Source organism: Cryptomeria japonica, chromosome 6 (assembly GCF_030272615.1).
Source record: "Cryptomeria japonica chromosome 6, Sugi_1.0, whole genome shotgun sequence".
Lineage (NCBI taxonomy): Eukaryota > Viridiplantae > Streptophyta > Pinopsida > Cupressales > Cupressaceae > Cryptomeria > Cryptomeria japonica.
In genome coordinates, this window is record NC_081410.1 from 249,353,906 (window position 1) to 249,366,694 (window position 12,789).

Here is a 12,789-nt window from a genome sequence, read left to right on the forward strand (position 1 = left end):
TCTGCAAGAGTAACAAAGATTCTTCCTCCGGAGCTCATCATCCATATGCGGAGGGAACCTCTTGGTCTGGTTTGTGAACTTCTTCTTATCCTTTCTGAAAGGAAAAGGCTTGGACTGAATTTTATTCCTTGGGGCAGCCAACTCCATGCTTCGAGATTTCTTAATAGTTTTTGCCAGGTTGGGCGGATCAAAAGCTTTAACCCAACCTTTCAAAGGTTCCTCAAGTCCTTCAGTGAAAAGGACAACTAACCGCTTCTCAGAGATACCATAACTGACAGAATTTGGAATTCAGTTACGTAAGTGTCCAACGAACCTTGCTTCTTGAGTTGTGCAAGTTCTCTAAACTTCACCTCTAGATCCTTGGTGTCGAATCTCTCAATCAGCTTGTTGGTCAAATCAGCATAGGTGGTGATTAAGTTATGACCAAGGGTGACCAACCCATGGTACCACCATTCGTGGGCCACTCCATCCAAGTGCAAGGTAGCAAACTTGATGGCATCCTCCTCCGGCATAGGCCTCAAGGACAAGTAATTGTCCAACTTCTGCACCCATGCTCTAGCTGTGCTCTTAGCGCTTCCATCAAAGTGTGCTAAGGTCACTCTTCCAAGAGCTTGCTGATAATCTCTTGGGGCAGCCAACTTATAGTCATTCCTCCTTCCTCTCTTCATTTTCTGATTCATAAACTGATCCAAAATTAGGATATCTCAGATCTCACCAGGAAGAGAAGCATACTCCATGTAGTTGTTTCTTATTTCATCAGTTGTAGGTATTTCCATTTCAGCTTGTTGTACTTCTCTTGGCAGAAATTCAGGACGTAAAGGTCTTGGGGTTGAACCTCCATTGTTGCTCACGTTGTTACTCCCACTTCCATTGCCTACAGGAGCATTAGACGTGCTGGCTTCCGGTCCATTGTTGGGTTGGTTAGGGGTCCCAACAACATTCTGGTTAAGTTTGGCCAGCAGTAGGGACATCATGTCCATCATTGCATTGAATTGTCTCTCAGCCTTCTTATCAGGTGCCTCATTATGTTCTGTAGTTTTGTCTGCCATTGAATCAACTATGTCTGAAGAATCTAAATCCTTTCCTTTGTTCCTCAGTACTTCTGAGAATGTGTCCTCTTCCGGCACTATCAGAATCTGAAACTGCTGTCTCTTCTGTTCTCGGTTGTAGTATCTGACGTCTCTGTCACTCATGGAGACTTCTGAACCCACTGAAACTCACAGGCTGGCAGGGAAACTAGCTCTAATACCATTGTAATAGCCCAGTTATTTTTTTTTATTTTTTTTAGCCCAACAATAGTCATCAACAAATAGATAACCCGTTAAGGTTAGAAAGCATAAACTGAAACATGTTGGAAAAGCAACCCTTCCACTTTCTGATCACCAAGTGCCCAATGTGGGAAGGTGAGAGCATACGGTGTTGAGGGGATCGTTAGCTCAAATAACTGGAAACAATACAATGCTTGGGCAGCAAGCCAGCCCCTTCCGCTTATCCAACGGGAATGCAAGAAACTTGGCGGTGAACCAGCCAAGAGAGACACACAAAGGCACGAATCACTCAACCGCAATATTTCAGCAGGAGGACTGAAATTACATAACAATCTCAACTCAACCGCTTATGCAGCGGGAGGACCATTACACGTAGACATCACTCGACCACTTATGCAGTGGGAGGACTAAAATTACAATTTACTTGATAATAGGCAGCAAGCCAGCATCTTCCACTTTTCAGCGGGGTGAGAAATACAAATCAGAATTGGTTAGTAGTACTACTACTTAACCTTACAATAATAAAGATGATATGAGAAGAGAGAAATGCTGAATATCCAAATAAGAACCTAAAATTCTGCTAACATCAAATTTGCAGGCTGGAATTGCAAAACCAACAACCTAAGGAATCACTAAAATGCTCACAACTCTCTCAATACATATCCAAATTACCCAAAATCAGTCCCAAACCCACACTGGACTAGCTACGATGACAACCAACCAAAGACAAGCTATCATAACTCCCTTAATAATTTTGCACGCATCCCAATGCACTTCAAAACCCCACGCCTAGCTAAGGAATTTCGATTTTGTCTGATAAATTCAAAACACAACCAAAGATGCCACAAACTTACAGTGTATATCGCCAGTACTAGGAAGGATGAATGAGCCAATACTCATAACAGTTAGTCACTCCAGCAGAGAGGTATGATAAAAAATGCACTTCAGCCACAGGCAAACCAGCAAGTTCCAAAATCGCTCCAAACACCAAAAAGGAAAAAGATACACACTAAGAATATAGTAGATTACAACACACAGCTAGGTACTATGTTTCAAGTACGAAACCGAGAAGCACTAGGGAGACGCACTTCGAAGCCTCAAAGTTCTGACGCCAATCTGGTAGCATAACAATGGAAATTTTCAAGATGCCAAGAATGGGAGCCCAAAGCTCTTATTTATAACCTCACATCACCAAATTCAAATGCAAATGCTTTAAATTCATCTTTCCCCATTTGCATTTCATTACATCTCATGTGGACCCCAAGGGTGGCGCCATTCCACAAGTCAAACCTCATGCCAAAAAGCAAGGACCACAATTTTCACTTAGCAAACACTTGAGATGAAATAAAATAATATCTCCATTAATAATTTGACGTCCCCTTCTAGACATAAAATTCACCTAGCACTTAGGAGATATTGGGCATTTTTTCCAAAGTCAATAAATCAGTAGTAACTAATCAAATTAATTAAATATTAAACCTTAGGATAAAGAAATAATATTTAATTATGTCACTTATGACTCCAATACTGATTATTGTCAAAACCAGGATGAAGTTGACCCAGGAAGACCACTGAACTGCTGCAGGATCGGGACCCTGTCCACTGCCAGAAATAGAAATATGCCATATTGCCACTTACTAAAAATAGTAAGTCATGAACTACTGCTCCGAAAATCATGATCTTTGCGTCCAGTGACAGAGCATGGAGAGCTCAGTAGGACAGTATCACCAAAATGGCCAACCCCTGACTTACTAAAAATAGTAAGTTCTCGCCTCATCAATGCTGGATTGTCATTCTTCATTCCACCTAGCCTACAAGTCTCAGGAATAGGCTAATGGACCACTAGAAGGTCATCAACGAGAAGGGGACATTACACATCCAGGAGCAAAAGGTATGAAGTCTTCCAAATTCTCTTGTAATCATTGTTGTAAGTCGGGTCATAAGACCAATGCCTGTAGAAACAAACCGGTTAGTCAAAAGAAGACTTTCACCTTTGATGGTTATTGCCAAAATTGTCATAAGTGTGGCCACATTGCTTATGAGTGAAGATCTCAATCGAGCAGTATGCCAAATGGAAGAAGATTTACTAAACATTGCTTCACATGCAATAAGTTTGGACACAGATCTGAAGAATGCAGGATCAAGACAAATGTATCAAGACAATCGTTCAAACCGGTTAGTCCTATTAAAAGGAGTAATCAATTGAATGCCACCTGTTTTACGTGCGGTAATCTTGGTCATGTTGCAAAAAACTGCAGAATGAGAATGGGTCAGACAAACAATTCAGGGCCATGGAGGACAATTGGTATGGCATGCGTTAACTGCCATAAGATCGGCCACTTAGCCAAAGAATGTAGGAGCCGATCCTACAACCGGTCTGTAGACAAGAACCAGTTTAGCAAGAAGAAAGAGCAAAATGACTTGAAAGGAAAGAAGACAACTGAAGAAATAAGAGATGAAATGAAAAAGACATGGATCAAGAAGGATGAAGGAAAAGACGGACAAGGACATTCTGAAACCAAGTCATCATCCATCGGTGATGACGATTCCACTTCTAACTAGGCATACCGATGCCCAAGGGGAGCACATATGGTAAGATTACTCTTGAATCCCCTCAACAAATGTAAGGATGTGTTTATCTGCATAGTTGTGATGCATAAAATTTGGTCTAAAAGTTCTTAATTGTAGTTTGTCCTATGACTAATTTATTTGAGTATCGGTATCGGCAACAAATAACCGGTGAAGTCAAATTGGTGTACTTTAAGATGTGAGCTTCAAATCTGACTGTTGGATCCTAGCGTCGATAAATCTCAATGGATAAATAAGGAAATGGTAGCGCATTTTCATTTACCTAACTACTTGTGAATTTTCTTGAGCTCCTGTGTGTTCAAAGGCGATTTGAAAATTGCTAAGCTTTGTTTGTGCGAAAAAGAAATTCAAGCAGAGCGATAGTGGTGTTTGGTAATTCCCTAGGAAAGGGTTTTCAACTGCATCTGAGAAAATCTTGATTGAAGGTCAACATGGCAGCGCAGATATCGACTCCTGTGTTGGTTGAAGCTATCAAGGAACCCCAACCCGGAGTTCAAGCTTCACCCGATGAAAGCCAGTGAAATCGACAAGACCGGTGCTTTATCATCTGTGCCCTTTGGTGTATTGTTGGTAGAAGATTTTCGCTCCTATATTCATTGCAAGCTCGAAGAACTTGGAGATAAGTTCATTCGAAGTGAGTTTAAATGGTTCTGTGACAATGATCAGTTGAAATCAGGGTTCCTACATCTGAAGACCAAGGGTTTGGCATATGCTGTAGACTTTCCTGATCAGTTTCATGGTGACTGGGTTAGATATGTATTGAGTAGGGTTCATGATCAATTTTTGTGGCTGGAAGATCATGTACCAATCAAGATCACAAAAGAGATGATTTGGAGAGTGACAGGGTTCAGTGCAACCGGTGAAGCATTAACCCTAAGAACAATTTCATCAACTGAAGTCACCCGAATAACCAAATCCCGGTGTGATAGTAGAGCAATGACTATCACTCATATTGAGGATGCTGAAGTAAGATTTGCCTTTGTAGTGTTGGGTTACAGGGTATATCAATCAAGCCGGATGAACAGTGTGCCGAGCGGTGCCATCCATGTTGGATATCGGATTATCAAAGAAAATGCAACATATGATATATGTGAGATGATTCAAAGTCAGTTCATGGTGAACATGGAAAGAATAAAGAAGGATAAGAAGCAATCCTTCAAATATGGCTCTCTACTGGTATGTATATTTTTCTATGTGCTAAAATATTTTCCCGGTAAGGGTAATGTAGTATGGTCACAAGAGAAACCTATCATGGTTTAGATAGGTGAAATGATTAGGGATCTAGGAGATAAATTTGGGGAAGCAATGTGGGGATATTTCAAGGAATTCCAAACTAGAATGCACAAGAGGGAAAGAATTCCAACCGGAATAGTGCAAAAATACAAGAACAACATTTGTTTTCTTGTAGATACAGATTGTTGTATTATCCAAGCAGTTGAATCTAGAACTTTTTGGGTTCCACCTATGGGGTATGAGATTGCAGCAGATCTGGTTAAAATTAATATCAATATGCTTCTATCTAAACCGGTAGACTTGAAGGCAAAGAGGTTTGGAACATATAAGGAGGCAAGCTCTAAAATAAAACAAGAACTTCAGGTGCCTATCATTAAAAGAAAAGTAAAGAAAATGATTGATACCCTTGACAAGAAATATGGAGGTGAAGCATCCGGTGCCACTACCTCCACCGGTGCGAGTGAGCAAATAGGGGTCACACCTACCAAAGATGAAGAACTGACTGGTGGAAAGAAGAAAGTGACAAAAACAAAACCAAAGGGGACTGCAGCAACTAAACCGGCAACATACACAAAGGAAAAGAATCTAGGTACTTTGGTATCTTCACCAAGCAAAGATAGACCGGTAGGAGTAACTTACACCAGAAAGAGGAAGAGTGATCCAAAGCTTAAAGAGGATAAGAAAGAAGGTGACACTGTATCAGATGTAGAAATAAAGGAGGTTAGAAGAAGTGAAAGGAACAAAGCTCCAACAATTGATGAGATGGTGCATGGCATCAAAGAATTTGGAGGTCTGGGCGGTGTTGGAAGGAGATATTCCATCTGGAACTTGCGCAACTTTTGTAGAACTTCCAGTGAATTGTATGGCATAATCCCATCAGATTTGCTAGATCAAATTGAAAGAAGATGGAAGACTGCTCTAGCTACTGAAAAGGAGCTCAAAATAAAAGCACTCATGTAAGTGCAACATGAATTAGATCATGATCAAGTTTCACTGGTGGCTGAAGCATGCATTCAACATTTCAAAATAAGGAACAAAACTGGAAGAGTGACAGTAGGGGAAGTTAGAGAAGTGCACGCTGAAGGTGTTGCCTTGTGGAAGGAAATTATGGACCAGCAAAGGAAGGTTGAAGAAGAAATTGAACAGGAAACTAAACAGGACAGAGGTGCAGTTGTCCTTGATAAAGGAAAAGCTAAGGAAAAAGACTCCACTGAAGGATTTGATACGTTCACCGTTGAGGACATCATAGGAAATGTTGTGTTAGACATCCCCAATCTAACAAAGGGTATTGAACAACTGGTTCATACTTCACCCGTGGAGGAAGCTGATAAAACTAAACTTTTCGGTCAAGATGAAGTGTTAGTTGAAGACATTCCTTATGAGGATACACCTCACAGAACCTTATTGTCACCAAATCCTAATCTCTCTCAAGAAGGAAAAGAGGAAAAACAAAAGACAGAGGAAGAGAAGAGAACAGAGGAAGGAAATGAGGAAGAGAAGAAAACAAAGGAAGGAAAAGAGGAAGAAAAGAAAGCAGAAGAAGGAAAAGAGGAAGAAAAGAAGACAGAGGAAGAGAAGAGAACAAAGGAAGGAAATGAGGAAGAGAAGAAAACAGAGGAAGGAAAAGAGGAAGGAAATAAATCAGAGGAAGGAAAAGAGGAAGAGAAGAAAGAAGAGGAAGGAAAAGAGGAAGAGAAGAAAATAAAAGATAACACAGTAGTGATGGATACCCTTCCAGCAAAGAGGAAGTTAGACTTAGACAATGAAAGTGAAAAGAAAAAGGTAAGAATCATCACAGCAACTAGCTCAAAAGTTGAGACTTTAGAAATGGAAGAAGGAACAGAGGAGGAAGAAGAAGGTGACTCGGTCATTGATATAAAGAAAATGACCCCTAAACAGTTGATGAAAGTCTCCAAAAAACTGAGAATCCAAGTTGAAAAGGTAAAACTGAGAGAGAAGAAAAAGAAGGCAAGAATCCTCACTTCTGCCAAAACAATTCCCTCTGATCTCATCCGGGACATTGCAGTTGATGATACTGCACCCATTATTGATCAGTTGGATACTTTGGTTAAAGCAATCAGTTCAGAGGCAACTGATCTGGAAAAGGTTGCAGTAAGGCAATATTAAACAAAGCGAGGAGATAACCTAATGGAGCAGATAACAGTTGGAAAAGTTGCTCTTTCAACCAAATAGAAGAAGTTAAGACCATACTGCAGCAAGTTGGTCAACTATTGATGAAATCTTCAAACTTTCCCATTTTAATCAAAGACTTAGACGATAAAAGAAATCAGATTCAAAAGGAGATTCAGGATTTGGTAAGCTCGTTTGATCCTCTTAGCAGCTCAACATCAACCTTTACTAGAAAAGTCAAAATGCTCAATCATAAAATCAGAAAGTTGAGAGATGAAGAAGACAAAAGAAGTCTTAGTTTGTTAGAGCTCCAGTGCTTTTTAGCACCAATTATTGATTTCATGCAACTGAACATTAATAAGACAGACCGCCTAATTCATGCACCTGACTGTAAGACAGTTGATGATATGGAGGTCTTCATTGCAGCATTGCATGGCCACTTCACTACCATGAAACAAATTCAACCTTCATGGGAATCTTCTCTAAAAGTGGCTCAAGAAAACTTTCAAGAGATTTTTGCTTTATTTTGACAAATCTTCTTGGATAGTCTTTGCCATTGATGGCAAAAGGAGGAATTTTGGAATTTTTGGAATCTTGTCAGGAACAGGGGCCATGGAACCGGCACAACAGTTTGTAGAATTTGCCACCAATGCCAAAGGGAGAGTTTGTTGGCATTTTGATGCAATTTTGTATGACCGGTAAATGACATGGTTGTCATTGTTGGCAACATCATCTCCTTAGTCTTCACAGTCTATAGGTAGTGAGTAAACCGGGCAGTAAGTAAACCGGCAGGCAATAAGTAAACCGACAAGCAGTAGACCGGCAAGCAATGAGAAGACCTGTAAGCAGTAAGGAGATCGGGTAGCGGTGAGTAAATCGACAAGGAAGATGTCCATCGGCTAAGCAAAGAGCAAACCGGTATACGGGAAGAAATCGGCTAGACAAGTTTTGATCGGTACACCGGAAGAGTCGGTAACCGACAGACTGGTAACGTTCAGTTACAACCAGCTAAATCGAGAGTCTTCTCTCAGTCAACCGGCAGACTTATCGGCATGTTCGACTATATTGACAAAGATTCCTGCATCATTTCAGAAGCGCAATTTAAGGCCTGACAACGGAATTTCGAAAGGTATGTTTTGGAGGGAAAAGTTGGCGATAGACTAAAAGGTCTATAAATACACATATCTCATTCTTGAGATGGTTGTTGTTAAGGTGAATGAAGTCAATGTGAAAGTGGACACGGGGAGTTTTAAAGTTTGCAGAGCCGAGTGACAGAGGATCGGTAGAGTGGGGGTTTCACCGAGCAGTGACTCAGGTGATAGAGGACCGACAGTGTAGAATTCAAGTACCAGCAAACCGACAGAAGGCAGAGTTGTGGAGAACAAGTACAACCGATGCAGACCTAGAGTGATACTTAATTGTGATCTGATCAGGCTAATGTGTAGCTTTTTGTATCTGATCATCCATCTGTTGCTTTCTAATAACTACAACTTAAATCCCTTAACTGGGTGGACTTTAACAGGTCCCATTGTATAAATCCCTTAACCGGGTAACATCTTTATTGATGTTTTAAGTCCTTTAACAGGGTAAAGACACTAACCGGCCTTGATCAAAATCCCTTAACCGGATGGCACCTAACCAGTGTCTTTGTAATCTTCTAACAGGGATGGCTCTTCACCGGGCGTACTCCAGAAGAGTACAAATTTTGTGAGTTCCTACTCACACTGTGGTTTTCTCCCTATTGGGTTTCCACGAGATAAATTTGTGTCTTTGTGTATCTTTTCATGTATGCTTAATCTTCTGCAGTAAATGTTTACATTAGTGAATGGTTAATTAGTTCATGCTTAAAGTAAAAGTATCATTTAGTAAAAACCGGTAATGTAGTGATTCACCCCTCCCCTTTTAGTACCAGTTGAGACTAACAAACTTTACAATAACTTTTTGGCTATAATAGAACAATTTTCCAATTTTTGAATGTAAGAGCAAATTATGTGTTTATTGAACTTGTCTTTGACCTCACTTTTTGTTTATATCTGCAGATGAACACGAAGGCCAAAGCAGAAGAAAGTGAAGCACGCCTACTGAAAGCATTTGACTATGCTTGGAATAGAGGTGGAAATGTTGCTAGGCGGCCTGATGATGTGCTTCTGAAGCTGAAAAAGCTTACATCGCCAAGCTTGCCTCGCTTACTTCTACAAAGACTCGAAGAAATACAATGTATACCATTTGAGAAGAAAGCAGGAATAAGAATTGAAGGGGAGAAGCCAAACAAAACAGAGAAACAGACAATACCCACGATCAATTTAAAGGCATTTTCATTCACAAGAAATCGCCTTCGTACAGTAAATAATATAGGAGAAAACAACATAGACACCACTGGTACAAATATATGCGGTGTGGTTAAAGAGGATGGGAGTATCTGTACTGATACTCCTCTTAAAAATAGAAAACGATGCATTCATCACAAGGGACAAAAGATTACTAAAGAAAGCAATACTACAGTAAAAATTGGTACGAAAGTTCAAGAAAACAGGGGAGAAGTTGCGAAAAATAAAAATGAATGCGGGGTAGCTCTTGTGGATGGATCTACCTGTAGGAATATACCAGATAAAGGTAGAAAGCGTTGTGACATACATAAAGGAATGCGCCTGTGCATGCAGGCAACGTAGGCGTTTCCTCTGAATGCAAAACTAAAACTATCCTGGTGTACTTGGAAAATACAGCCAATATATGTGTCTTATGCAAAGCAAAATAACTTTTTCAGTTTATCAATGAATATTTGCTGTATTGCCGAGATCTTCTCACTAAGGTTTCATTTAATTTGTGTGGTCTGGTGGGATACCGAGTACAATTGTTTGAATGAATGATGTTCACATTTTACTTTCTTTTCATGTATGCTATTTATTTGAGAATACATTCTTTGGTCCATTATTATAAAGTTTGGTCATATGGTAAAATTTAAAAATATGAAAATTGTGTATTTATTTTTTTGTTTTAAATATATTTTAACTAGTACTTGCATTCTAACAAAGTGCAATGGTTGTCTCTGTAGTCAAATATAATTTGGGTAATTTATTTAAAGGATCAAGAAGTCATAAGAAATGAAAACTGACTTTGTTAGGATTAAATGTCTACAATATAAGTTAAATTTGAAATGTGAAGATAAGTGTTTTAATAGTACAATTTTTTTTAGAATGTACGAAAACTATAAGCTTACAAGATCGATTACATTTGTTGCTGATCGTTGAAAAATCTTTTATATCCTAGCACAGTTGGAAAAAAATATACAAATTTTGTATTAGTAACTTCAAGGATATGTGAACTTGTTCATCCTTTGTCTTGTCCTCCAAAATTTGTATTATTTTTTTGTTCTAATATGTTGAACAAATACTTCATTGTAATAAAAAATAAGTCTTTTAATAGGCAACCCATTTGTGCCACATTCAAGCATATGATCGTCCACACAAGAACCTTGTAGCTTGTGTGCAATAGAAGACCACCTTTGTATTACAGTACGGCCAAAAAAGTAGGATTAATTTGATTAATTTTGTATTGTCTTTGGTGATCTTACATCAATATGTCCATGCACCAATTTCAATTTTAAGTATGTTGTCTAGCAAGCTATGTTTATAGAACATGATTGTCTAGCCATAATGAGTCAAAACTATCACCTCCTAATATGATATATAAAAGTTTAAGAATGCCCGCACATATTGAGTTTGAGCACTTCCGATTGTTACCATTCTACATAGACCAATGATTAAGTTAGGGTATTATTAGTGAAAGCAACAATTTCAATTATTCTTAAAAAAGATAGGTAGATATAAATAAAAAAATGGTTATTTTTGCATGATGATGTTAGACAAACTTGGTTACACTAGAATAACAATAATAATCAATTTTTTTTTTTTTTAATTACTTTCATCAAATTTATAAAAAAAGGTAAAAAGCTAAATTAATATTTATTTGAACATAATTTGATAATACAATGTAAATATTATAAACACTAAAATAAAATAATTGTATTGATTAAAATTAAATTATTTTACATATTCAAAATTTAATATTATTGTATATTGTTTATTATTTTATTTTAAAAAAAATGTATTAACATTTTTTATAATAATCTTAAACTAAATAATTTTTTTTTTTCTTTTTTTTTGATAAAAGTGGATAGAACCACTGAACTATATTAAATTTTAAAAGTTTTTTACAGTGTTTGGTTCAAAAAGCACTAAAGGGAAAGAACCAGTAAGAAAACCCTTTAGTATTGCTTAAGTAACACAAGCCTATTCTACCCAATACCAAATGCCCATTGGCATAGTACATCAAAAAACCCGTCTCAATTACATAAGCCACATTAGATATAAAGGAAGCCGCCAATAGAAGCATATAGAAGGAAGATTAAAGTATGATCACCAAAGGATGCATATCCATTGCTTGCCAAAAAACACCAGTCTGAACCACCCCTGTCTATGAAACACAATTCTCCAACCACTAGTTATAATTATACCACAAAGCAGAAATGAAACCATAATCAAACACCCTGTCAAAATAAACATTGTGATCAAGCATAGCAGAACCCACACCAAAGAAAAACCACACCAAATAAGGAGGTTGAGGAAGACTACAACTATGCCCTTCTTTACTTCAAATATTCCAAAACCGAGGAAGGGATCTCATCCACACTTACCTCTCGCATATTAGCATCACTGTCAATGGCTAAGTTAGCCAAGAAATCTGCAATCTTATTCACTTCCCTATAACAGTGGGAAATCAAGAAGGAATCAAAAAAGTCTAATTTTTGCAAAATATGATCAAGTATATATTGTAATTGCCAACAATTTGACTTCTTTTTCATGACACTTTGAATAATAACCATAGAATCACCCTCAATTATCAAGTCCTTAATTCCCAAAGATATAGCCATATCCAAACTAAAGGACAAAGCAAAGAATTCTGCACAATTGTTAGACTTGAAACCAATCGCATGACAACGGGCCTGAATAAATCTTACCTTATGATCATAAATTACCATACCTGCCCCTGCCAGGCCAAGGTTCCCACGAGAAGCACCATCAAAATTCAATTTAAAGTGCCCTTGCGGAGGAGGTTTCCAACAAGCAAAATTTCTCTTACTTATAGCATTAGTCTTATTTAAAATAGATCCATGAGAAGGTAAGACTAATAACATTCTCCAAACTCGAGTTACCCTACCATCCCAATGAGAAAAAGAGGTAAGGGTTTCCAAATTCTTATAGATAAAAGACAAAGCAACTTCAGAGATGGAAGATTCAATCCTCAATAAAACCTCGGCCAAGGAAGAACTTGTTTATTTAAAAATCCTATTATTACGCTCTAGCCAAATATTCCAAATGGCATGCATAGAAAGATGAGGCAAACAGGAGAGGCCAAGCTCTAAAGTGGGAAAGGAGATCCTTACCAATAACAAAAGATAGATTAAGCTTTTCAAACAACCACTGCCAGCAAGTATAGGCAAAATCATAGTGAAGAAACAAGTGTGTAGAAGATTCTAAATTTTTATTACAAAAGACACAAGAAAATACTA

General features: G+C 38.1%; 1 protein-coding gene across 1 annotated transcript in view; it reads left to right on the top strand.

Annotated features, from left to right (window-relative positions):
• LOC131037281 (protein EFFECTOR OF TRANSCRIPTION 2) overlaps nt 1–10,158 on the top strand; it is a 114,507-nt gene extending 104,349 nt beyond the window's left edge. The window contains exon 3 of the mRNA XM_057969355.2: nt 9,260–10,158. Within this exon, the coding sequence (XP_057825338.1) occupies nt 9,260–9,889 (630 nt within the window). The 3' untranslated portion in view covers nt 9,890–10,158. The remainder of the gene's footprint in view (nt 1–9,259) is intronic.
• Nucleotides 10,159–12,789: the final 2,631 nt, after the last annotated feature.